General features: G+C 38.1%; 3 protein-coding genes across 7 annotated transcripts in view; 1 reads left to right on the top strand and 2 right to left on the bottom strand.

Annotated features, from left to right (window-relative positions):
* The window catches only part of PLEKHA3 (pleckstrin homology domain containing A3), a 32590-nt gene extending 19390 nt beyond the window's left edge, over positions 1 to 13200 (bottom strand). For both annotated transcript variants that reach the window (XM_037850165.1, XM_037850164.1), the window contains exons 1-3: positions 12829 to 13200; positions 8386 to 8502; positions 3980 to 4135 (exon numbers count right to left, since the gene is read on the bottom strand). In XM_037850165.1, coding sequence (XP_037706093.1) covers positions 3980 to 4135; positions 8386 to 8502; positions 12829 to 12868 — 313 coding nt within the window. In that variant the 5' untranslated portion in view covers positions 12869 to 13200. The remainder of the gene's footprint in view (positions 1 to 3979; positions 4136 to 8385; positions 8503 to 12828) is intronic.
* A 991-nt stretch (positions 13201 to 14191) lies between these two features.
* On the top strand, positions 14192 to 24756 carry FKBP7 (FKBP prolyl isomerase 7). 2 transcript variants are annotated; one of them, XM_037849321.1, is made up of 4 exons: positions 14192 to 15452; positions 16856 to 17007; positions 22952 to 23082; positions 24409 to 24756. In XM_037849321.1, exons 1-4 carry the CDS (start codon positions 15247 to 15249, stop codon positions 24568 to 24570), a joined length of 651 nt encoding a protein of 216 aa, XP_037705249.1. In that variant the 5' UTR covers positions 14192 to 15246; the 3' UTR covers positions 24571 to 24756. The 2 variants fall into 2 exon arrangements, with proteins under 2 accessions (XP_037705249.1, XP_037705247.1); XM_037849319.1 differs by having other exon boundaries at positions 14194 to 15452; positions 22949 to 23082.
* PJVK (pejvakin) overlaps positions 24282 to 27729 on the bottom strand; it is a 65908-nt gene continuing 62460 nt past the window's right edge. For 2 of the 3 annotated variants that reach the window (XM_037849313.1, XM_037849314.1), the window contains exon 9: positions 24283 to 27536. In XM_037849313.1, the coding sequence (XP_037705241.1) occupies positions 27244 to 27536 (293 nt within the window). In that variant the 3' untranslated portion in view covers positions 24283 to 27243. Of the gene's footprint in view, positions 27537 to 27729 lie in introns of all 3 variants that reach the window. The other variant, XM_037849315.1, reaches the window with a different exon arrangement.

Raw genomic sequence — 27729 nt, 5'->3', positions numbered from 1 at the left:
GCAATTTTAAGAAATAATTCTACTAAAAAGCATGAGAATAGAAGTAATCTAAAAAGTCCAACACATATGAAATGCATGACTGTGACTTCAAATCATCATTTAGTATGTGTTGTACTACAGGGTATAAAAACGGCCATCACCCACTCACCCACCCTATGGAATGTTAAGGTGACATCAAAGACAAAGCCTCCCGTAATTCAAAATCTCACTATTTTCTGGTTGTACCAAAAAAATAAACAACCAGGAAATGATTTCCCCTCTCTAAAAAAAGCATTTACACCTTACAAATGGGAGGTGGGATTTCAATCTCCTTCTTAAAAATGTTTCTTCTAGAGCTACTAAAAAACTTGCACTTACAAAATAGTTGATGAAAATATTTCTCTGGATTGTACAAGAAGGGAGAAACAGGGTCCACTAATAAGACATGGTATATGATATTAACAAGACATGGTATACAATATTAATCAGACTTGGATTCTTTTTCTCTTACTTCATCTGAGGCTGGACTATCATTTTTAGTTTCTCCATTTTCTACAGGAAAATCTTCTTTAGTTTCTGGGCTAACCACTTCAGCCAGTTTTTCCATTGCTCTCTTCTTCCCTTCTGGTTACATGTTTTTGTCTGAAGATTCATCCTTTCCGGCTGCCTTTTTTGGCTTTGTTTCCGCTTTCGCAGGAGCAGGGTTAGCTGACAACCTCACTGACCTCCTCTTGGGCTCCTCCTTCCCTGCCCCTGCAGCCAGGTTGACCTTCCTCTTTTGTCATCTTGGAGTTGGAACAGACGTATGCCGGGTGCTGTAGGGTGCTGTAGGCCACGGCTCTGCAAGGGCCTTCATGAAATCAGGCTGCTGGCTGCTGCCACTCCTCCTACCACCCACGCTGCTGGGATCCCCCGTGGGGGTGCTGGGAGACCTTTCTTTTTTTAATTGTGGAAACACATACAACATAAACATTCCCACCCCAGCCCCTCCCAAGCATACCACTCAGTGGGATTAATCACATTCAAAATGCAGCAGTACCCTCACCACCATCCATTACTATCACTTTCCCTTCAGCCCAAACAGAAACCCTATGCTTATTTGGAATTATTTGAATTATTATATTGAATTAACTCCCTCTTGCCCTTGACCACCACCACTGCGCCTTCCTGGTAACTTGCATTTTACTTTTTTGTTTTATAAGTCAGCATATTTGCTGATATTTTCTTTGTAGTTACCATGGGACTTAAATTTAACACATTAAATGTATAGCAATCTCATTTTGCTTCAATACAAACATAACTTCAAGACTAGACACAAACTATGTTCCTATACCCCTTGTCCCCCTACCTTTATGTAGCTCGTGTCACAAATTACATATTTATACATGAGTCAAAACCACTGATTCATCATTACATTTCATGCATTTGCCTTTTAGATCCTACAGGAAGTGAAAAGCTAGAAAGCAAAAATATGATAGTACTGGTATTTATATTCATCCATGTCATTATCTTTATTGGACATCTTTATTTCCTCATGTGCCCTTCTCTCTTCTCCTGGGTCTCCAACAATGCATGTATTGGTACACTTGATGGTGTCCCACAGGTTGCTTAAGCACTGTTCACTTCTTTTCATTCTTTCTTCTTTCTGCTCCTCAAACTAGAGGATTTCATCTTATCTTCAAGTTCACTGATTCTTCTGCCAGCTCTAATCTGCTACTGAACCCCTCCAGGGAATTTTTATTTTGTTACTGTGGTCTTCAGCTCTGTTTGGGTTCCTTTTCATAATTTCTATGTTTTCCTTTCGCTCTCTAAGCATATTTAGAACTATTTTTTAGACGTCTCTGTCTGATATGTGTCAGGTCTGGTCCTCCTTGTTTGTGGTTTCTCATGCTTCAACTTCCTTTGCCTGGGCCATTGTTTCCTGTTTCTTTGTATGTTTGTAATTGTAATCTTCTGTTGATACCTGGACATTGTGAGATTTTAGTGTGTTATCACTGGAATTTAGTCTCTGAGATATCTGTTGCTTAAGCTGGCATACAGCTAGTGTTATAATAGTTCTCCTTGAATGTCAGGAGCTAACCAAAAAAAAAAGAACAAGGAAGAAAACACCTTTCCCAGTCTTTGAAGATGACCAGTGTGAGTGTTCACCCTCAGAGTTTATCTATAACATGACTTTTCAAAATAGCTCCAGGCCAAGGCATAGGGGCCTCCCAAATCCTTTCTGTACATGCCTCTAGTCTTAGGCATGCATGTGTGGCCCTAGGAATTCTTCCATTTACATATGAATGTCCTCTCTTCCCTAGGAAACAGTTTCCTCACAGTACCAGGCACTATACTGTACGTTCTTTGCTAACAACCCCTTGCCCCAGGCAGCACCTCTTGACTGCTCTCCCACAGCCTTCTATAGGAGAGTTCCATGAGCCACCTTCTACACGCAAGGCAAGTTCTGGAACAGCGAGTCCCTCAGATAACCACCAGACAGACTGGGCCAGACAAACAAGTTCCCCATAAGCGCATGAGGGTTGTTATTCTGCTTCCTTTGCAACCAAGACCAGGGATCCACACTTGGTGTGAGAGCCAGCTCTTTACTGAGCCAGTGAGAGGATGGGGAGGGGCCAGTCATGGTACCACAAGATCCTACTGCTTTTAAGTGGCTTTTTCTTGATTCTGCACTCACTTTTTTACTGCAATCCTTTAACTGTTTACTGGAGCTTTTAGAAAGATGTTTCTGCCAGTTCTTGTTGGTTGTTCAAAGCTTCTTTAGGGGGATGGAGGCCTGAAGCATCTCACTCAGCCTTCCTGATGGGGCAGGTCCTCAGTTTTCTTTATTGCATGTTTTAATTTTTATGTAGTTAAAACTATTGTATATAAACTTCCATTTATTCTCTTCCTTTCATGGCTTCATTTTCTCATTATACTATATTTAGAATTTTTTCATTAAGAGTCTACTTTCTTCTCTTTCATATCTCTAGGCACACTGGACTTCAGCCACAATCTCAGCTATTCACCTGCCAATCCTTCTAAACTAGAAGTTTTAGCAACAGCAAAAGGAAAAAAATACACAGAGGAGATTCTTTTGCTTCTCCATAATCACTCAGCCAGGCCACTGGCACTGCTTTGTGACACTATTAGCCAGAGTGGATCAAAGCAGCTCTCTTGGCCTATTACACCTAACCTAAATCAATTTCTGCCCCAATTTAAATCCATTTACTCTTATCCTGCCCTTTGCCATATTCTAACCATGATGTTCTTTCATATATTTGACAATTGTTATAGATTCAATCCTCAGCCTTCATTTTTCAATACCCATAATTTCATTGCTGTCACTAATTTAATTTCTATTGTCTTTTTAATGATAAGAATAAGACATACTCAATGAAACATTTTGAAAATAGAAAAAATGTAGAAAAGAAAATCAAACAGCTGTCATCTCACTTCCAAGATATATACTGTTATTATTTTCACACATCTGCATATGGTTGAACTCTTAATATAAATCATTTGCTTTGCTTTTGATTTTTATTTAAGCCTTCTGAATTGGGAATATATGCACATATTAAAGTGAAAAGGTACCAAAGGGTATACAGCGAAAAGTAGGAGTTTTTCCTACACATTCCCTTTCCAGAGGTCACAATTCAACCAATTCTTACAGGCCGTTCCTGAGCCAGGCAAAGCATACATGTAATTTTGAGACCCAAGTTTTTCCATTATCATTCAACCTTAGGAACATTTTCCCACATCATTAAATTTCCTTATAAACATTATCATGGGTACATATACATAATATATCAGCCTACAGAAGCACTATATAGTTTACTGAACATTCCCCTAAATTTAAACCTTTGCACTGTTTACAAATTTTTTACTATGATGACCATGATGTGTGTAAATCTTCTGCATTTCTAACTATTTCTGTGAGAAAGATTACTGAATGTGGACAAGATACATTTGTATTTGTTTAGGAAAAATCTCTCATGACAAGGGAAAAACTTTTAATTACCTTTTTCTTTTTTAGTCCTAGTATCAGTCAAACAGGCTTTGGAGCTCCCCAGAGCAACCAGCCACCTCTGTCTTTCAGCCGCATTCACTGCTTTCATGTAGAAATGCTGCTCTCCTGGAATGATTAATTCCATTCTTGTGTTGTCTGCTGAATGGACTGTGATGATAAACAAAGGAGAAATACAGTCTTAACTAAGTAATTTGGATAGAATCAAATTATCACTCTTACAGAATCTCAGAAGGTTCAGACACTTAAAACAACAAACTAGGATTTGAGATGTAGGCAATGCCACTCCCTGAAGAGTTATCTTAGTGGCACTCTCCAAGCTACCATTCTCACATATACTCAGGCTGGCAGAAGCACCAAAGTTGTAACGGAATCTGAAGGAGAAAACAGTGGTGAATTAACTCAGAAGCGAGAACTCCCTCCCTCGGGTCCACTTGTGCCACCTTAAATACATATGCATTATCACGTTTATCACAACTTATTTACTGATTTCCTTGAAAGCAGAGTTTATGTTTTGGTATTCTCAAACGTAGGATATTGTCTGACAGGGAAGAAGCACAAAAATGGGTAACTAACATCACCTTCCATTAGAACAGCAGTTCTCAACTAATGTGGCATATCAGAATCACCTGGAATCATGCTTGTCTTAATCATCTTCCCCTCCTTCCTCCTCCTCCCACTGTCCCCCACCCCACACACCGAAACTCTGACAAAAGAGAGCTAATGAAAATTTTGCTGGGCCAATCCAAAACCCTGGTTTAAGACTAAACTTGTGTTACATTGTAATTAATCAATGACTATTTACTCAGCTCAGAGCAGTGCTGGTATGGGAAGATAGAGGGGGAGAAAAATAGTTTTTGTTCTCACAGAGCTCACAATTTCACCAGGGAAACAAACTGACACACCAAAGACCATCAGAACACTTAAATGTTGAACTCTTTGGTGTAGACTTCATGTGTAATTACCGTTAAGAGAAAGGTAAAAAGACAGTAGGATTTGGTTAAGAGCAAAACTGCATGAAAAAAGGCCTAGGTTAGGAAATAAACACAGTATATGTTGAGGATACCAGGAGTCAAGCCCAAAGGGAGCCTTGTGTTGTAATGCAGAGTAACATTCATGAACAGACGAGCTAGGTGGAACCAATTTATGAGAGACTCAGAAAGTATGGGAACTCAAACTTGGATGATTAATTACTAGAAATATTTTCCAGATGCTCAGTATACTATGGAAAATAGCTTTGCTATCTTATTATTCTACTTATGTGGACCATTCTTGGATGTAGATAGTGAAAGCAATAACCGTATCATAATCAATGATGGGTGCAAAATTTCTAGGGTAGGTTAAAATTACTAAAATCCCAAAACTACAAGAGTAACTCTTTTTTGGTTATTGCTACCAGAGAAAGCACCAATACCTACCTTAGAAGAAAACAATGCTCTGATTTCTAATGACACTACTACAAGATGAGACTAAAATAAGATGTCTCATTTAAAATTAACCATACAAAAATTTGTATATCCAATCAAGGGTTGTCCTCTCCACTTAAGACAACACACTTAATAAAGATTCTCCTAAAATACCAAGTATCTAGGAAAAATGATGGACAAGACCACATACATAAAAGTAAAAAGCATTACTAAGAGAAATTAAAGATGGTCTAATTAAATATAAGAATATACCATGTTCATGGATCAGAAGACACAATATTGTAAAGAATACAGCTCTCCCCAAATTTGATCTACAGATTCAATGCCATTCCAATCAAAATTCCCACAGATATTTGTGAAAATTTACAAGCCGATTCAAAAATGTATAAGGAAACGCAAAGGGCCACTAATAGCCAGGATAATCCTGAAAAAAGAACAAAGTTAGAAGACTAATACTATCAGATATAAAGAAGTATAAAGTTAAAGAAATTAAGACAGCATGATATTGGCACAAGGAATGAAAAACAGACCAAACAGTCCCATGAAAGAGAATACAGAATCCAGAAAAATACCCACACATATATGGTTTCTCGCTTTGTGACAAAGATATCCACACAATGCAGTGGGGGAAAAAAGACTGCTCTTCTCAGTAAGTCGGGCTTGGTCAACTAGATATCCATATGGGAAAAAAAAATCAGTCTTGACCCCTAGTTCACACCATACCCAAAAATAAGTTTCAAGTGGATGACAGACAAAAAATAAACCTAAATGTAAAAAGTAAAACAGTCCAAAACAGATAAAACTTATGAATGGTGACAGAAGTCAAACTAACGGTTACCTCTGGGTGGGGGTGGGGATTAATGGTTGAGGAGACGGGGAGGGGAGGCTTCTGAGATGCTTTTAATATCCTAATCCTTGATCTGGATGGTGCTTACAACATGTGTGCGCACTTTGTAAAAATTCACCAAACTGAATATTTAAGATGTTTGCCCTTTTCTGTGAGTACATTAGTCTGTAAAAAAACACTTTAAAAAAAATAGTGCTATGGTTTCAAGCCATATTGGAATTATCCTAACATTCTGCAGCTAACAGTCTTTTTAATAAACTCAACGTTGACAAATCTTTGAACTTTAAATGTAGTTTGATTTCTGACTCCCACCAAATCTCATTTGAATCAAATCTGGAGAATAAAATGAGATAAAACCCTAACTTCAAAAAAAATAAAAATAAAAACTAATGCTTTGAATGTGCTTTTCTTGTGTGATTTAAAAACTGGTTCATAAGGTGATTCCAAAAGAGGAGTTTTGAAAATGTTATGGGTGATGATAGTACTTGAAAATAATTAACAGAGTCCCCAAAAATGAGTACCTGGAAAGCCAACACTTACTGTTAGACATTTCAGTATGTCTATTCAAAATAAACCACAAAATTACAACCCAGGTATTTCAGGCAACACGTTAAGTAACACTACACCAGACCACTTCTATATATCTTATATAGCCATGACCATCTCCCATTACAACAGTCATAATTTTCAACTAAACAGGGCATGTCAAAATCACCCAGCATATTGGAGAAAATTGGAGAATCCCTGCTATAGAAAATGCCCTAGTGGTAGCAAATCTGAGAGGAAGGTGTGCCGGTTTGAGTGTATTGTGTCCCCCAAATGCCATTATCTTTGTGGTTTTGTGTGGGGCAAGCATTTTGGTGATGGTTGGATTTGCTTGGAATGTGCCCCACCCAGCTGTGGGCAATGATTTTGATGAGATGTTCTCATGGAGGCGTGGCCCCACCCATTCGGGGTGGGCCTTGATCGGTGGAGCTACATAAATGAGCTGACTCGGGGGGAGGAAGAGAGTGCAGCTGGGAGTGATGTTTTGAAGAGAAGCAAGCTTGCTAGAAAGGAACGTCCTGGGAGAAAGCCGTTTTGAGGCCGGAGCTTTGGAGCAGACGCCAGCTGCCTTCCTAGCTAGCAGAGGTTTTCCGGACACCACTGGCCGTCCTCTGGTGAAGGTACCCGATTGCTGAGGTGTTACCTTGGATGCTTTGTGGCCTTAAGATTGTAACTGTGTAGTGAAATAAACCCCCGTTTTATAAAAGCCAATCCATCTCTGGTGTTTTGCATTCCGCAGCATTAGCAAACTAAAACAGAAGGTAAGGACCAAGAATGTAACTAAAGAATATGCACCCAAAGCAGGAATTCTCTTTTGTCTTCATGGCTATATCTTACTAAGAACTACCACAAAATCATGCGAAGTAGCAATTCAGTTCTGGAAAATGTAGCATAACATATCAGCTGCTGCTTTGGTTTCATTTAAATAAGAAAATGCATAGAGGAGTAAGATCACTCTGAAACTACAACCAAGAGCTCGCCATGTCCAAGAAACTAGTTTTCATGGAGGACAAGCATTCAAGCCATAGAGGAGAAAGGTTTTAGGGAGTTTAACATTCACTCCTCTAGTGTTCTACGTTTTTCTTCAGTTCTCTCTGAAGAAGTAAATCCTTTTCGTTATCATTTTGTCTCCTCTCATCCCACCTATCTCCATCCTATATACTTCAACCACACAGAAATTAATGGTCCATGAAAGCTTCTTCATGAAGACTACAGCAAACCTATTGAATTATTTATCCCCTTTTGAAAGAAAAGGAGAACATCTCTATCACCCAGAAGAGCTTATCTCTGGATTCAGTAAAGAACCAGAGTTTATGACTCTGACTTCATACTTTATCAAAACCCTACAGAGCTGGCCCCATCATCTTTATAGCTCAGCTTCCAATCTTTATAACACCTTTTCACAATGAGCGTGAACCCAAGCATCCACGATGCTGTGAACTTATGCCACTCCTGACTAATAACAAAATGGAATTAGAACATCCTTAAACTTGGTTAGAAATGCTTTTTCCTCTTGTTTAAAATTTGCAGACGCTCTACTACCTAACTTCAAATTCCTAGAAATTCATATATTCACTTACCTTTAATTTCACAAACTGCCATCTTTATACTTCCTTTGCTCCCTTTGCAAACATCATCCTGTGAATCATAGTAGGACAGGATTCCATTATCTAAAACAAACCAACGAGGCTGCCAACCTACAAAGATCATAGATAACAAAAGGTTAATAAAGAAATTTTTTCCACATAGAAAACTATAATTTCAAAACTTGCCATCCATGTTATTTCTTGGCTCTAAAATGTTGACAATGAAATTTTTCATGGGCAAGCTTTGTCCCAAATGTTCTTTAATCAATCTCCACTTTGTCGGAAGAGCTTTCTGAAGAAATCTCTAGTTCAGCAGAAATATGGGGAGTAATACCTTTATTTTGGCTCACAACCTTTTCATTAATAGAACCATCCTCATTAATAATCCTATGCAGACTATTATTTGGGGTTATGATGTAATGGAAAAAGTAGAGAAGACAAGGATTCTAGTCCCAGATCCACTACCATTCTTTACCTGGATAAACTGGAGCAAATCTTTTCCTTTAAATAAATCTCTAAAACTCCAAAATGAGTGAATTGAGCTAGATGACCTCTCAGGTGCTGTGCCAGTTTGAATGTATTATGTCCCCCAAAACACCATTATCTTTGATGCAATCTTGTGTGGGCAGAGGTATTAGTGTTGATTAGATTGTAATTCTTTGATTGAGTGTTTCCAAGGAAATAAGTCCCACCCAACTGTAGGTGATAACTCTGATTAGATAATTTCCATAGAGGCATGGCGCCGCCCATTCAGCTTGAGCCCTGTAAAAGCTCAGACAGAAGTGAGCTTGCTACAGCGAAGAGGGACACTTTGAAGAATGCACAGGAGCTGAGAGAGGAGCTTCAGCTTACAGAGACATTTTGGAGACGGCCTTTGAAGGCAGACTCTTGCTCCAGAGATGCTAAGGGAGGACAAATGCCCCAAGAGCAACTAAGAGTGACATTTTTGAGGATCTGAAGCCTAGGGAGGAACATCCTGGGAGAAAGCCATTTTGAAGCCAGAACTCCGGAGCAGACGCCAGCCATGTGCCTTCGCAGCTAACAGGTTTTCCAGACACCACTGGCCATCCTCCAGTGTGGGGACCCAATTGTTGATGTGTTACCTTGGACATTTTATGGCCTTAAGACTGTAACTGTGTAACCAAATAAACCCCCTTTTATAAAAGCCAATCCATTTCTGGTGTTTTGCATCCCAGAAGCATTAGCAAACCAGAACAGGTGCTATCCAGCCCCCTAGTTCCACAATGTGACTTACCCTTCTTTTATTTGCCTAAGCAAAGCCCCTTTCACAAAGTGAGAGCTAAATGAATTCCAGCGTCTTACACAAAAGCTACATACCCTACAGGGAGAGCAGAATTCTGCCCACCTTCCCTTATTTTCTAGGGCAGAAGCTGCTAGAAACTGCAATCATTCATTTAATATTTATTCAGTGACTAGAGCACAGCACTACCGTAGACTGGGCTCCAAGACAAAGCTGGTGATGAGGACAATGACTTCTCCAGCACCAACTCCCACTCGGTGTTCACCGGAATCTTATCAAGCACACTCCTAATATATAACAGCTCACTGACTAATAACACAGTGACCATACAGGAGGCAGTGTGACTGTCCTTGTTCTTTCTGTGACTGTTAAATTACAATTCAGCCCACGTGTTATAGGCTAAACGGTACCAGTTTTTAAGTCATGGGTGTTCCAATTCCCCGCCACTTTAGCCATAGCCTACTATATGATTAACCAATTCAATTTTTACAGGGCCAAACAGTATCTAGAACAGCTGAAGTAGGCGAATCATTCTTATACCTTGACACAGACTCAAGACTTACCTCCCCAAATGACTTCACCTGCAATACTTTTGAAATAACATCCCTGAGTCACCATAAAAATGTTACATTCCACTTAAATTCTTCTTAAACCATACTCTGTTTAAGAAGGCAGGGAATGTCATAACACAACTCAGAAAGACAGATATCCAAAATGATTAAAATAAAAACAAAGAAGTTTCAGATACCTGAAAGTTAATTTTTATAAAACACTATTCCCTAATCTACCTAGCAGATTAGAAGGTAAATTCTCTTGGGACATGGACTTTATCTTGTTTATCACTGCATTCCCAGCACCTAGAATGGCACCTGCACAAAACAAGTGCTAAAACAAAGTACTTCTCAAGTGATTGAACAAATGAGTGCCCGAATGCTAGAAATGTAAGATACTGCATGTTTCCATGAAAATACCTACAAGTATATATCCATGAGATTACACTGTTTAAGCATGCATAGAAAAAAAAGAAAACATTATCTTTCCAATCACCAATACACCTTGACAAATAAATTACAAGCAAGGTGTGGTGAAAATACACTCCTCCACCCCAGGACCAGTGTACCTAGAGGACAAATTGTGACTTTACATGTCTGTTTCATTGTGACTCTATCTTTCTAAAAACAAATATCAAGCAAAATGACTCATTCAGAATTTGTAGCAACTTGAAAGGTGACCATATTGAATATATTAATCTAATCAGGGCTGTTAATGATCTCTACACACACTTTTGAAGAAATATTTAATAAACAACTCTAAGTGATTCACACATTTATGTAACAGAGGGCTGTGCCTGTGAAAATAATTCCATAGGTATTCCCTTTTTCAAGTTCTTTTTTGAAAAACACATTCTTTTTACCTTAAGCTACCAAATGTTACCAAAATCCTACTCTCTCCAAAAGGACTTTCAAATAACATTGTCATTGAACTGGAAGGTCCCTTAAAGATCACTTAGTATGAATAGCTGCTCATCCTTCTGACCTAAGATGAACTGAAATTAATAAGCAGCATGCCATAGAGCCAATTTTTAATTTTTCATTTCAGCAAGCATCTTACAAAGCAAACTAGCAATTAAATGCTCTGAAAAGACTGAAACCTAAAGCACTTGTGGTTAAAAGCTCAACCAGCTGGTACTCAGCACCACAGGAGGTGAGGAAAACTTTCACCAGGACTGTTTTCACCTCAGGTTTTCAATTATGACTCATCTCAGTCATTGCCTTTGCCCCTGGCAACACAAAAGTGGTTCCTCCAGCATTATCTCTGGGGATACTGTGCTTAAAAACTTTTGCAAGTAGATAATTTGCAAATCAAAGCATGGAAACTACTGTCTTAAAGTAGTTTAAACTATCTCAACTAAACAGCGTAACTGTTCTTCTCACACTGCCCAAATGAAAAGGCTTAATAAAAAAATTTTGCCTTATTAATAAATGTTTTCTGTTAAAACATGTCATCAGTAAAAACAACTTGTTTGGCTTTCTGGTACAAACAAAATAAAACATCCATGTGTCATAAATGTTACAGCATTTGCTGCTATAACTCTGGTTTTAGCATTCCAATTAATCTAAAAACAGGGGCAACTGTAGCTCAGCACCTTAACCTTAAAGAGAAGCACATGGGCAAATGTTGCACAAGGTCAGGTGGAACAGGTGGACAAAAGTTGTGTTCCCTACTAAATGTCAAGGGGTTGGCACAGAGTGAATAAATGGGAAGCAAGTCAAGAACTGCCTAATAAAGCATCAGTGTGACCAAAAAGTCTGTTTGCTATTTAAATTTATTTAAAATCTATTCTCCTTCCTCTAATTTGATGAGATCATAGAATTCTGGAGCTGGAAGGTAGACAGCGGATCCTGAGAGAATCCCTCACTGTTGAGTGATGGCAGAGCTTGGACTACAACTCAGATCTAAAGCCCTTTTAATAAACCAGGCCATCAGTATCATGGAAAGGGGCCCTCTCTGTACCTGCTGATGTTTCTTTTCTACAGAAACATGGAACTCTTCCTTCCAGCCCACTTCATGGGTAGAAATGACTTGTCTGCTCCTCTTTGGCGTGTTGTGCTTTGTTTCACTATTTCTCACACACTTACCTGAATCCAAAACATAAGGATCCCTCATTGACAACCAACCTCTAAGAGAATTTTATTCTGGGACAGCTTCCAAAACTAAACTCTGACAAGAGAACTTTTTGAATAAACACTGTGTTGCTAAGAAAAACAGAAAAGATTTCTTAAAATTAAACCTTGATCGTAAAAAGTCCATTCCAGTCCAAAATTCTGCAATTCTGATCATTACAAAATGCTGAATATTAAGTGTGACTACGGACGGAGACCGAAACAACACATTAGGGTGACTGCAAATTGTTTCGGAGGTACAGGCGGCATAAAGAAGTATTGTTACACAGCGAAGAGATGCTCAGGTACACATCCCACCCTCGGGTAGGTGCGCAGTCCCGAACCCACCCTGTGCAGAAGCCAAAGGGACTCTACAAAGGACAGAGAGAAGAATTAAGCCCTGAAACAAAGTAGAGCCGATTCGTTGGAAGGGTCACCGCGGGGCAGGCGGAGGGAGGGAGAACCCCTGACCCGCGTTCTCGGAGTCTCTTCCCCTGTTCCACCAGCCCTTACCTGTGAGATAGTTGGTCCACTTGTACAGAACCCCCTCCATGCTTCAGAGCCCGGCGCCGCGCATCCTCCTGACCCGGCTCCGGGCCGCGGTGATGGCGAAGGCGCAGACCCTAGGCCAGCCCTTCCAGACCGGCCCGGGTCCCTCCCCGGGCGCCCCCGGCCGGCACCAAGCCGCCCTCAGTCCACGCTCGCCGCCGGGATGTGGCGGCCCTTAGAGGACGGGACAGCGGGCGCCGCGTGGAGCTCGGGGGCTGCTAGATGAGGGCTCAGGCATCTCCGAGCGAGCCGCGGCGACTCCAACGCGGCCGAAGCCGGCCTCCAGCTCGCGTGTCCGCACCCCGGCGTCTCCTCCTCCTCGCCTACCTTCCTTCCTCCCCGGCTCCCCGTTTGTTTTCATTGACCCCGACGTCGCTTTCACTTCCTGGATGAAAGGGGCCGGCTCGTCCCGGGAAACCCCTCCCCGGCGGCGGGGCTGGCGGGGCGGGCGCGGCCTGTTTCCCCGCCGCAGCGCGGAAGCTACGCTGGGAGGGCAGGCCGGCGTTATGTTCCGTCGGCGTCTTTGCACGTGTTGTCCTCTTAGTCCTCCTCCTCCTTCGGGCCCCCAGCCGGCGGCTTGGGACGGGCCAGCCTTCAGCCTCCCCCGGGCCGACGCCTCGGGGCCCGCCACGCGCCGCTCCCGGGACTGGCCCGAGGACGCACTCCCCACGTACTCATCCCGCAGCAGTAGCTTAGGCCTTTCGGGTTTTTTTATGACTAAGCCTCATGTCTGTGAGTAATAGTTTTTTCTTAAAGAAAATAAGACACTTCCTATTTATGTTTCCTCTGTATCTCCCTAACATTCTGGCGTGCGAGAAATTATCTCCTAGGAAAAGAGTGCAGAAGACGGAGCCCTCCGGCAAAGAATGGAAGGGACCCCAAGAAATTTTAATTACGCCTATAATTAAATGTATGTAGCCACATTTTCGTTTAAACTATGAAAGATGACATTAAATTTTGGTATTTGTTACATTCTAAAAGTTGACGTTTCCACTCAGCTTTTGTGATTTTTTTTAAACTCCTCCTTGGATGCGATAGTCATCTTACATAATTGACAATAATTTTCATATTTATGGAAGTGTGCAAGCTTTAAGCAAAGCAGATAAAGCAGACCCTGCGCTGCAGCTTTTCTTAGCATCACTTAAGTAGAATAACACCTCCTCCCTCAAAACCTATTCCTAAACCTAGTTTAGGGTAAACAAAAAATCCTTGGATATTCACTTGGAAATAAATCAGATTGATGGGTGGATAGAGAGATGAATAGATGGATATGTGATAAATCGAATGTAGTTAAATGTTGATAGAATCTAGGTGGTGGGTAAACGGGTGTTCACTGTAAAATTCTTTCAACTTTCCTGTGTGTTTGAAATTTTTCATATCGAAACGTTGGGGAGGGGGCGCGCCATTAGCTGTGAGGTTGGAACAAAATGCGATCCTCGAGTTACCTCGTTTCCTCTTCTATGTAATGTGGATAATTGTCCGATATCGCCGAATTGCTGATAACAGCGACAATGTCATAAACTTTCCCCGCACTATTAGTAGGCCCTCTTTCCCGCCACTTCCCCCCTCCTCCCACTTATCAAGGGCGGCCCCCAGTTAAAAGAGGAAAAGAAATGCAAGTCAGCAGCAAGTCCTGAATCCCCAACTCTGCATGTGGAAAAAACGCCTTTAACAAGGCTGGGGAGCAGTGGCAGCTCCTGTGTAATCGCATCCAGGTGGCCATCACGTAATGTGCGGCTCAGCATCGAACCCCTTTAATATATAACTCCGACCCTGAGAAAGCCCTTTGAGGACACCCCAGCAACTCCAACAAAGCCACCGCAAGCCAATTTCTTACCCTCTTCTTCCAGACTAACCTCCTCCAATACCTGGTAGGTCTCTAGGGGCCTTAGAAGAAGACTTTTACGCCCAGAAATTACAGCCACATTCTCTGACCCTACGACGTCCCACACCAGGCTGTTTATTTTCCGTAAAGCCACGAATGGGACCCTCGGCTGACACACCTCGTCTTTTGCCAGTCTCATTTAGGAAACCCAAGCGTTACGGGTGCAGGCTTGCGAGGACAACGGTGCAAATGTGCTGTGCTGCCTTAACCTCTGAATTTAGGCAGGCCCTGCACTAAGTCCCAGAGCTGAACTTAGAAAACAACCCGCCCCGCTCCGCAGCGTACTCCTGGATCCAATACCGAATTCCGCAGCTGACCGTGCGCCCGAGGCGGAGCCGACGCGGGGCGGGGCCACACCCGCACCGTCCCGCCCCCAGCCCTTTGTGACGTGAAACAATGACTGCCACGCGTCGGAAGTCCGCGGCCGGATGGTCACCCGGTGCGAGTGACAAACTTTAGTGTGCGTGCCCGTCATTCCGTGGCCAACTCTAGGAACCATGTCTTTCTTATTCAGATTAGTTGTTTTCTTTTACGTTTGGGGCTTTTTTACTGCTCAAGGACAAAAGAAAGAGGAGGGTAAAGAAGTTAAAATAGAAGTTTTGCATCGTCCAGAAAACTGCTCCAAGACAAGCAAGAAGGGAGACCTGCTAAATGCCCATTATGACGGCTACTTGGCTGAAGACGGCTCGAAATTTTACTGCAGGTAGGAAATGCTAACTGACCCGGCGCCTAGTTGATGCACGAGATCTAGCCCCCATCCACCTAACAGAATCCTGATAAGTTGTTTGATTTTGTTTTATTTTAACAGTAAGAGTTGAGCCTAGGGGGGAAAATCAGATTAGATGCAGTAGTTCCTTGATTAATTGAATGTTGCTTTTAAAGTTATTGAAAATGTTGGCCCAAGAAATTATCAAAAATACACTACGCTTATGAGGGGTGACAGTGGGATTGGGAATGCCATAAGGACCAAACTCCACTTTGTCTAGTTTATGGATGGATGTGTAGAAAAGTAGGGGAAGCAAACAAACAGACAAAGGTACCTAGTGTTCTTTTTTACTTCAATTGCTCTTTTTCACTCTAATTATTATTCTTGTTATTTTTGTGTGTGTGCTAATGAAGGTGTCAGGGATTGATTTGGGTGATGAATGTACAACTATGTAATGGTACTGTAAACAATCGAAAGTACAATTTGTTTTGTATGACTGCGTGGTATGTGAATATATCTCAATAAAATGATGATTAAAAAAAAAAAAAAAAATACACTACGTCCACGCACCGCCTCCCCCACTCCTCGCCCCCAGTACCCTTGGCACCTGTAAAGTTAAAGTACTGTCTGTAACGATGATCACACTTCTTTGCCCAGGGTGGAGTTCTCCCTACAGAGCATTACATACGGAAGTTTACGAAGGTGTATCTAGAGTTTATTCTGGCCTCCAGAAGCATAGTTTTTACAGGCTAGAGTCACTTTATCACTATCAAAAAGCTACGACAACAATGCCTTTCTCTGGTGACTTCTGCTGGACCCTGTGTCCTCCTGCCTGCCCTTTTATCCCCACCACTGCCTAGTCTGACTAAATTGATGCTTTATTACCAGAGGGAGAATGTTTTCACTTCCTTTGTATAGCCTATAAAGACAGGATTGAGGACAGTTAATTCTTCCCATTTTGAAGAAAATTGAGACGTTTAATAAGATAAAATTTTAAATTACTGCTAAAATTACTTTAGAAGTCATTTTAAGCTAAACCTGGGCCATCATTTTTTCAGAACAAACCCAGAGAGATTAAATGATTTGCACAAGCCATGCAGCTACTTTGGGGCCAGAGACCCATTAAAAAATTAACCATTGAATAGTTTTTGTAAAGATGACAATAAAAAAGAAAATGGGATGACTCCTAATGACTAGCTTTGGGCAAATCATATGTCTTTCTGGCTATTATGAGAGAAATTTGAGCCAAACACCCCACCAGGGTGTTCATTATAAGTCCTAATAAGAGGAGAGAAATGGTTACAAGACTCCACTTTTACATTGTAACTAAATGCCCAGCTGTATTTTAAAGTTTGATTTTATTTTTCTTGAAATCAGCTTACCCAAATATTGTTTTATAGCCGGACACAAAATGAAGGCCACCCCAAATGGTTTGTTCTTGGTGTTGGGCAAGTAATAAAAGGACTAGACATTGCTATGTTGAATATGTGCCCTGGAGAAAAGCGGAAAGTGATCATACCTCCTTCATTTGCATATGGAAAGGAAGGCTATGGTAAGAGGTTTCAATATTTCTCTGTTGAGTTATATCTAAAAATAAATCATACAGGAAATAATTACAGAACTATAGGCCCCAACAAACTTTAGGTATATCTTCTCCAGTCCCCACTTTCTACATGTAAAGAAACTAAGATATTGAAGAAATCCAGATCCCTGACCAGAGCTCTGTCCCCAGCATAGTAGTAGCACTCATAATGAGTGAATCTATTTTATAAGCTCTATTTTAGGCAATTTTATTTGTTTTTGGTATATGTTATATTATTATTACATAAATGTCTACTGCACATCTCTTTGGTAAGCAGTACCTAAGTTAAATGCATAAAACTCAGGAATCTGGCACATATGATTTTAGAATAAAAGGACAGCACTGGGATATTATAAAAGGAACATCTGAGAGATAATAAATCATCACTGAACTCTTTTCCCAAATACAGAAATCTTGAAATGTGGACAAAGTGAATAGAAGCATTCTTTGAATATCTTACCTATTTTCAAATTCCTAATCTGAAGATCTAGGTAAAGCAAATAAGTGGGGCAATGTTATAACACATGTAAAGACTCATACTAACCAATAATTTAAATGACCTTTCCCTAGAAATGGACAAAAGACATAAACAAGCAGTCCATTGGGAGAAAAAAATACAAATGATCTTTAAATATATGAGAATCCTGAATTTTATTCATAATTGAAGAAAGGGAAATGAAAAACAAAAATTTTTTACCCATAAGATTAACAAAGATAAAAAGTTCATAATATATTATGCTGGGAAAAGAGTGGATAGCGCCTCGTGCACTATTTTTGGGAGTGTAAATTCATTCGCCTCTGTATCAATTGCTAGCAAAATTAATAATGCATGTATCTTCTGACCCAATAGTTCCATTTCCGGGATGTACACAAAGGTATATGTAAAAGAACATTCATTTGCAGACCTTTTTGGTTTTGTTAGCAAAAGACTGGAAACTGAGTATCCATCAATAGGAAATTAGTAAAATTATGTTATAACCATGCAATGGACTACTATGCAGCCAGTAAAATGAATGAAGTAGAGTTATACTAATAAAGTAGAATAGAATATATTTCTGCCATAAGTATTTACTGAGCACCAGTGCCAGGTTCTGATCTAGGCACTGGGCATAAAATAAGCAGCAACTCCCTGTCCCAGTGAGCTTACATTCTAGGAGAATTTCACACACACACACAGACTACTTCTGGAAGGATGCACAGTCCCCTAATAACAGTAAGCATTCCTGGGAAGTGTACTGTTTGAATTTTTATCATCTGCTGTATTAACTTTTCCAAAACTGGATTAAAAAAATCACTAACATTAAAATCATAGAATAGAAAGGGGAAAAAAAAGGAAAAATATATGGGCAGCCTGACACAGGGACAAGTTCTATCTTGCATCTTCAGTTAGGTCCTTGCTTTCTATCACTGTGTGATATCTATAAAGAATGTTTTCCTCTCACTCTATTTAGAGCTCTGCTAAGTCCACCTATTTATTTATTATATAATTAAGATTATTTTTCTACGGTGAGTTAATTGGTGTTATTCCCAGATATTTCATGGAAATGGCATGCCCTCTTTGAGGCTATTGATTTATTCATGAAGACTGGTGATTCCTTTACCTGTTCTTTCCAGCAAGAGCAGGGGATCACTGCCCCAAATTGGATTGGAATGAGGTCAGTGCTACAAGGCAAGTCCAATCTAACTAAAGAGACAGTTCCAAATAACTAAGCTTCATTTTTATTGCTTTGTTGCCAATCATTTGGTGTTATTAAAATAGCTCCCATGTGTTCTTTTTACTTTTATTTTATTCTTATTTTTATTATTTTTTTGGAGTAATGAAAATGTTCAAAAATTGATTGTGGTGATGACTGCACAACTATATGATGATACTGTGAACAAATGATTGTACACTTTGGATGGTATGTGAATATATCTCAGTAAAATTGCAAGGAAAAAAAAAATAGCTCCCACAGAACCATAATTTGTATAGCCTGTTTTCAGTTGTAAAGGGCCTGGGAGAGAGAATATTGAAGATAAATCAAGTTGAATACAATACTTTCCTAAAAATGTTATATACAGTTGAGACCAATTCCAAGCAAAATGATGCAGGCAAAGTTTGCCTTTCAGTCCCTTTTATCTCATTTTCAGAACTTCCCTTTCTCTTGTGTTGTCCCATCAGAAGCCTCCATATTCTGCCCACCACCACAGCCCCACTCTTCCAGTCCTCTGACCCTTGCCGCAGAGCTGTAGGTTGACTTGAAAATGTTAGTTCATATTTAATTTGAGGTGTCTCCAATAAACATAAAAATGCTAAACCTCACAAGTAACAACAGATATAACAAGCAAAATGACAAGAAGATACCTTTTGTTTTCTATTAGACTGAAAAAGACTTCTTTTAAATTGTAATTGTTAATACTAGAGAGTATAATGAGATACATATGCTTTGATATTGTTGGGTATGCATATAAATTGGTTCAACTTTCTGATAGTAGTTTGGCAGAACGTATCAAGACCCTAAAGAAGAGTTAATATTTTTTGACACAGTACTTTTACTTCTGGAAATCTAACCCAAGGGAATATTCAGAGATTGTGGTTACATACAAGGATGTTACTGGAGCATTAGTTATAACTGAAAAATTAGTAGATAATTAACAGTACTTAATGGGAACAGTTAAATAAACTGTGAGTGTGAATCTGTTAGAGAAAAACATGCCAACTTGAAACTCAAGTATCTGAAAACTAGAACTTACAATTCTAGAGATCCCTACTGAAAAGACAACCATAAGGTCATTGTAAAAGCAACTTAGGGAGTGTTTTGAACCTTTTTACACTTCATCATAGCCATGATGATGACATTTACTAAGAATTTTTAATGACCTGGGAAAATTTTCTTAATAAGGATTTGAGTGAAAAAAAGGATACAAAAGTATATCGGTGCATTATGTATTATATAAATTCATTTCTGGTATAACATGAACATGTGTTCCTGGAAGTCACCATGCTGTGCAGAATCACACAATAAAAACCACAGGGCTTATGGGAGAAGTGGATTTAGGAGCACAACACTTAAAAACTTTGTCAATGACGCACTTAAAAAAAAAAAAAAAGATGGGAACCTAATAAAAACAGTAGTATGGTTTTACACATGTAACATGGTTAAGAAATACGTAAATTATGCAATAAATGTGAACTTTTTCCTTGAAAAAGACCTGAAGTTTGCCTGTGGAAGTGGACAGAGTCAGAAGGTTTGCAGCTTGTTGAGTCACTGTGAGGTGGTGGTGTTTCCTCAAATCGGAGGGAAAGTTATTATGCCAGATTCGGATGGGGGAGGCTCATAACAGGCAACTGAGGTAGATGAGGTAGCTGCTTGAGGTGTGTGTACACATACATGTACATAAACTTTGTCTTCCTGTGCAGCTCAGTTCAGTTGGTTTCATTTTCCTCCATTCACCTAGTGTTTCTTGGAGAAGAAATCATGCATATGCAAACACAAAATTCATGTTATGCACATGTCGTTTGCTGATGTTTCACTTTTGTTGGAACATATTTGTGTTTTCAAAACAATTGTTATAGCAGAACTGACTGTACATGTATGTGTGCATATAGTTTAAAATACTTAAATACTTTTAAATACTTAAAAAGGGGTGTGAAGGAAATATAAAGTGTCAGGGTGATAAACCCTCGGTGGTGGGATCATGGGTAATTTTTATTAACTTTTTCATGATTCTATATTTTCTGCAGGAAGCATATATTACTTGTAGAAAAAAAACAATGCTTTGAGGATTTGGGCTGTGTTTTGTTTTGCATTTTAAAGATTCAACTTGAGAAAAGGTGAAAACACAAATACAAATAAAGGAAGAAGACCAGAAACAAAAATTCCCAAAGGGAGAAAGGCTTTCCTCATAGTCTCAGATACTGTCTTTCATGGGCACAATCTCCTCTCCAGATCTCATGTAAATTCATATGTAGTGTGTTAATTGGAAACATACTGACATGGTAAACATCATTTACCTACCGACAAAATTCCATGAACTATAAAGGCTGTAATTTGTTTCTAATAAAATAAAGACCAAATGCCAATCTTTTGTGGTCCAGTAAATGTGTTCTTGTGCAGAGTGTCTTGTAAAAGTAAAAGAAAAAGTACACTGTGAACATAGTGGTAAATGAAGCCTCATTGTTGAAGCCTCTACTGATAAATTCCATCATTCCAAATTGTCTTACCCCATTATAGGATGTATTTTGGGGATGCTCATGCATAAGTTTTCAATGAGTCATTAAATTTTAATCCTAGAAGGGCCCTATAAGCTCACCTACATCAATGCCTTCATTTTATACATAAGGAAACTGAGGCACCCAAAAGTTAAATTGTTCACTGGAATTTTGCACCTGTATTAAAATAGCTTGGATTAGATTATTTTGAAAATTGCAAGGTTGGCAGTAACTGTTTAACAACTTCTTGATTAAATAAGGTGTTTTAAGTAAATTCTTATTAAGACCTAACCTCAGCTATAACTTTATTTTAGGGAGTACTTGAAGAAGTCTTTCCTCTGCACGACATCCTTCCCTCACGTCACGGAACACCTCTGCATGTCTTGAAATGCATGTGACTTTTTAGTGCTTTAATTAACAATTCATGTGGTATGTATAGATTCTTTACATTAACTCCTGCCTCTTTGATCTGCTTCTCCAAATACAAGTAATTCTATGGCAGATGTGCATTTTTTCTTTCTTAATATTCTAATATTTTTGTAAGGGAAAAGCAAATTGGCAATATTTTCTTTGTTTATAGGAGAATTGTTCAGAAGCTTCATACTTAGAAATTTAAGAAATTTAAATTTGTGTTTTGAATTTTTCTTTAATCGTTGTCAGTGATAAGTTATTTTTCTGTCGTAATGACATCATAACTGGACAGAATAGGAATAGATTTCGTAAACATGACCATTGATTCAGTCTCTGGCTTTTTTTATCGTAAGGTCAGGTAATCTTACACTGCATTAGATTAGAATTTTCACATAGTTGCATGAGGCATGGGTAGATTTTTCTATGTCCTGGCTTTGAAGATTACTGATCTACTTCTTTTGGCTATAACTTTCAAGCTCTTTTCTTTTTGGATTATATAAATATTTTAGCAAGAATTCTCTACTATTTCATTAAAGAAATTGCTGTTTCCTTCCATTTTTTATTCTAAAACAAACAAATAGTGTGTGTCATTCATTCAACTAATATTTGATTACCTGTACTGGACCAGGTACTGTGTAAGACCCTGGGTATATACTGGTGACACAAACTCCCCACTGTCTCTGAACAAGTCATTTCTAAGGTAATTTTTATGAAATGATCATCTGAAATAGCCCATAGCTTACTAAAATCATCTGTAACATTAGTTAATAGGTTAACTTTATTAAAGAAGAAAAGTATTAACTTGAACACTAAAATATTTTTATGTTTCTTCATAAAATTATTACTGGATTTTTCTATTGTGCCCTTATTTCTTAATGTTTACAAAAATCTGAAAGACAAATATATTAATTGATGTATGTTATGTATGCTTCCAAATAACTGCACCAAGTCATCATCTAAGAGTTTACTAATAAAAAATTAAAAACAAAGAGATTACCGATTCAGACTTGGAAAATTTTCTGCCCATTCATTTCTTCTCCACACCTGCACTCTCAATTAATTTCCTACTGTAAAATGATAGGGGTGTATTAATAAAAATTACATGATTTATATTTATTTTTATTTAATCAGCAAACAGTGTTTCCTCAGTCCTTTAAACTGACTTAAAAACAATATTCCTAAAAATACGTGGAAAGCAATTCTTTTAAATACAAAATAATACAACCATAATTCTATTATGGCTGTTTGTGAATAAATATTTGAATATTATCTTCTTGTAAGTTAAACTGTTAAAATTTATACCCTTAGCAGAAGGCAAGATTCCACCTAATGCAACATTGATTTTTGAGATTGAACTTTATGCCGTCACCAAAGGACCACGCAGCATTGAAACATTTAAACAGATCGACACAGACAACGACAGGCAACTCTCAAAAACCGAGGTAATTCAAACAAATTCACTGTGTGCAACCTAAGTTTTTCATCACAATTTAAATACATTCATGTTACAACTACTATTTTTTAGTTCCAGCTAGCATGGGCTCTGATCGCTTTGCTTTTATAGGGCTGGTTCCTAAAAAATCTAATACTGAGAAGAAAATGTGCTTTTCCAATATAAAAATGTATTAGTGGGTCATACTGTTCAATTGCCCTTCGCCCTGTGAAAGGGTGATTAAAATCCCAAACTCCTTGTCTCCACATGGCTCTTCCAGCATTTAGACTATAGGAGCAGGTCTCTTTTTTCAAGCAGCACTTTGGGAATCTGAAATGGCTAATTCTGACCTCATAGGATTACTGAAAGGATTATATGAGATTATGAAAAGCACTAGCAAGAATTGTAATTGGGTGGGCTAGAAAGTTGATCAACAAGAGTCAGAAGTTCATCCACCTAGCTTCTGCATCTCAGTTAGTCTTCTCTATGAATTGGGGGATTAACAAAGATCTCAGGATAATAAAAATAACATTTTTTCACAATTTCTTGGTGCCACATACTATATTATAAGCACATTAGTGTGTGAATTCGTTTAATCTTCATACTAATATGAAGTAGACACTATTATCAACCCCATTTTACAGATGGGGAAAATGATACACAGACTAGCCTAAGATCACACAGCTATAAGTGGCAAAACCAGGATTGCAACCCCTGGCAGTCTAGGCTCCATTACTGTGCTCTTAACCCCAGGCCTACACTGCCTCTTTCAGGAAATAGCCATTCTCACTTTCAGAGTTAATGCTTATTTTGTTGAAGCTTGATGTGTTACTTAGTCCCACTGACTAAATCTTCTTGCTTAAAATTAATAACCCTATTGCCTTTCCTCTTAACTTGTTTGGAGGCTGTTTAAAATGTTTAACTCCACCACCTAAGAAAATAATCAAAGGAAACTGGGTCATTGATTTCAAGTGATAAGAGTAAGCCCCTTTTCTTGTTTCTTTTTCCTCTCCCTCCCCAAGCCTTTCCCCATCCTAATTCTACTTCCACCTCCAAGCCATTAGTAAGAGCTTTCCCATGTAGAATCTGAGATGCAGACGCTAAGGGAGAAAAGTGATTGAACAGGGTATCCACTTAGGATTTTTAGTAACCAGTTCTATTAAAAAAAAAAAAGGAACCTGAAATAGCTTTTGAAATTTTATATCACTTAATATATAAGTAGTCTTGGATATGGGTTTCATTATATAAACATTTGTTAAAATTGCCAAAAATTTATTATAGTAACTTTTTATTACAGAAATGTTATTTGGGACTATTTTGGTCTGTTTTATTACAGATAAATCATTATTTGGAAAGAGAATTTGAAAAAGATGAGAAGCCACATGACAAGTCATATCAGAATGCAGTTTTAGAAGATATTTTAAAGAAGAATGACCATGATGGTGATGGCTTCATTTCTTTCAAGGAATACAATGTATATCAACATGATGAACTATAGCATATTTTTATTTCTACATCATCTTACCTACTTATAGTACTTTATACATAAAACAAAGTCATTTTTCTCAAAGTTGGGTTTTCTATTTTTCCCCCATAAGAAAGATATTTTGGTCCCCTTAATACATGTAATTTTGGTAGAGGCTGTTCTGCAAATTTAACTTTAAAGAAAGGAGTTATGATTGTGTATCCCATTGCTTTATTCTATGCAGCACCTTGAAATAATCATAGACCTCTGTGTTCCACTGGGCAATTTTCATTCTTCAGGGTATAGGAGACATATATGTCAAAATCTTGAAGTTCTTTACAATTCTAACTTCAACAGTATGTATAAATATGTAAATTGCCCATTTCAATATTTTAAATGTTAAAATGTCCCATTATTTTTAAAATATTCATTAGGGACCCAGGATCTAGTATTTCCTTTACTTACACATTTCATAAAGTACTCATAATAGGGTATAAAAGTCATAGGACTGATGGGTCTTCCTTTGCTATGCACACAGAAAAATACTAGTTGAACATCACTGTCCCAGAGAGAGCCTAAACCTTCTCAGTGCTTTTTGATGCAAGCCATAGGTAATTTGGTGCAAGCCTTAGGTAATTTGTTCCATTGAGGAATGTTTAAATAGATTTGAACAGATCAAAGACTTTGTGCTTATCTTGTAACAGGCACAAAATCTATACCACTCTGTGTTTTGTACTCCTTCAGACATTATTACATATGTGCTACTCTTCTTCCTGCTCTGAGCCTTTATATCTACCACTCCTTTTTGTCTTGGTAGTTTTATATTTGATGCCATGGAATTTTTTAGTTATCCAGTTACCTTTCTTTAGGTATGTCTTTCTATGTGACTTCTACTTTACATCATTCATGTCAAACTGGTGTGCTGTCAAATTTTGATAAATAAATGTGTCAAATTTATTTTTGCTACAGATGAGAACATGCAGTGCTGTGGCATTGTGTCATGGTCAAATCATGACATGGTCCAACTTTTAAGAATGAGAGATGCTGTGGAACACCAAGTTGGTGCCAAAGAAAGGGCACATTTTTTTGGAATATGAAAGAATTTTGCCTACTGACCACATGTAGGAGAGTATGGTCAGGCAACAGATAATTCTAATCAAAACAACTAAATGCAAAACAAGTAGAGTTTTGTCTGTTTTCTGAAACTAGCTCTTTCCAAATAATTCTTCATCTTTTAACCTCTTTATATATACTGCCAGAAATTCTGTTATTCAGAATAGTGGATACCGCATATATTGGTACAGAATTTGACACTTCAAAAACAAAGCACTTTTGTTACTTTCTTCCCATCCCAATATTTCTTCATTTCTGTACCCCAATTTTGTAATACCTCACTTTCATGATCATCACCTCTTTCATCTCTTTACTTCCTTCAAAAATACCTGCTCATTTGACGTAAACAAAGTTGATAACTCAGTATTCTTATATTTTGGTTTGGGAACTGTCCCCTTTCTCTATAGCCATGTAAAAAACATAACTAGTGCATTTTTGATCAGTATAACTATATTTGCATTTAAATAGTATACCGTGACTAAGGCAAAATAAAAGTACAACGAAAGAAAAAATATACAGGAGTGATCCTATAATATGAACTGTTCATAATGCTAACTTTTCTGTCCCATTGTTTTTTCATACCAAGTGTTTTTAAACTTAGATTTAAAAATCGTAGAAGTTAATGTTAAGTGAATAGGGAGATTTACTCCAAGCCTATATTCACATTTAAATAAGTAAAATATTTTAATCATTCTATACATAGTGTACAGTGTTTGAGTACACATACTGTGCATTTACATGATTGCTTTATGCTGTCATAAGCATATACATTACAGTGTGCTGTAACTATACATTTTCAGTTTAAGTATTTTAACGTCTTATTATTTTTGCAATTACTTTAATAAGGGTGTAAGTTAGATTAATAATTTAGCTTAAGTTGTCTGAGTATGAAATATTTATATGACTTACCAAATAGATGAAAATAATTTTTTCAGAACTAAATATGTTAACAAGAGTTTTAAACACTTTCAAAGAAGGAAAGAAATTTCTTATCTGCCTTAATTTTAAAATGACAGTAGTGAGTTTTATGAAGACAAAACTAGCATGCTTATGTACATCACACAATGGCAACCCATTACTACCCATTACTACTATTGACCATTATATTAACTATGTACACAGAACCGCGTGCTGAGCTCAGTGTGCTTTTAATTCAATACTGCAATTAAACATTTAGGATTACATTAAATGATTAACACATTTTTCTCATTTTACCAGGCCATAGGGCAATAGTTAAAAACATCATAAAGAAACTTGTGCACTCAAGTCATCCTTCAGGGTTGAATTAAAGCCTGATTAAAATTAAAATTGATATTCAGAAAAATCTCTTAATTATGTAAAAAGTTGTTTTCTAAAATTACACTAAATCCCAAAAAAGTTTCTAAAGGGCAAATTTTGTGAAGTAACATCTATATTCTGAAATTTATATTTAAATCTTATTTTGATATAAATAGTATAGTGCGTATGTTTTTAATTTGCTACAGAACCATTGAAAATGGTTTGTTTTTAGTTCAGCAAAGTGAACCTAGATCCTTTTGGAAAGGTTTGTGGCACAAATGCAAGTAAAATACCACGAAGGTATTCATTTGCACTTTATTTCATTCTCTTGTGCCAAACATCAAAGCAAGGAACTGCATGAAGTCTCACATACTTCTGTCCATTGACAGAACACTGAAAGCACCCATAAACTGTCTCTCTCTTATACTTCCCCATTCCACAGAGTATGCAAGGCCCTTTGGGAATGTTGTGATTAAGTAAGTTTACTCTGATGTGAGTCCCTTCTTTGAGTGAAATATCAGTCATACTGAGGGGTTTGTCATAGAAGTCGGAAAAAAGATCATCTAAGTAAAGCTGAGAACGAGAAATGGCATCCATCACTCTTCTATCTAAAAGGATAAAAACAGAGAAATGTTAGAAGTCACACTAAATAAAAAATATATATAAACCCAGACTGCATATATATTTGTGTGTGGGGGGGGGGTATCTAAATCATTCCATGATGAAATGATTTGGCTTTTAAATTCTTAAGACACGGATTACTGAATAGATAACCTCATGTGTTAATCCAAGACAGAAAAA

This window comes from Choloepus didactylus, chromosome 9 (genome assembly GCF_015220235.1).
Source record: "Choloepus didactylus isolate mChoDid1 chromosome 9, mChoDid1.pri, whole genome shotgun sequence".
In the NCBI taxonomy this organism is placed as follows: Eukaryota; Metazoa; Chordata; class Mammalia; order Pilosa; family Megalonychidae; genus Choloepus; species Choloepus didactylus.
This window is presented reverse-complemented; position numbering and strand designations above follow the sequence as displayed.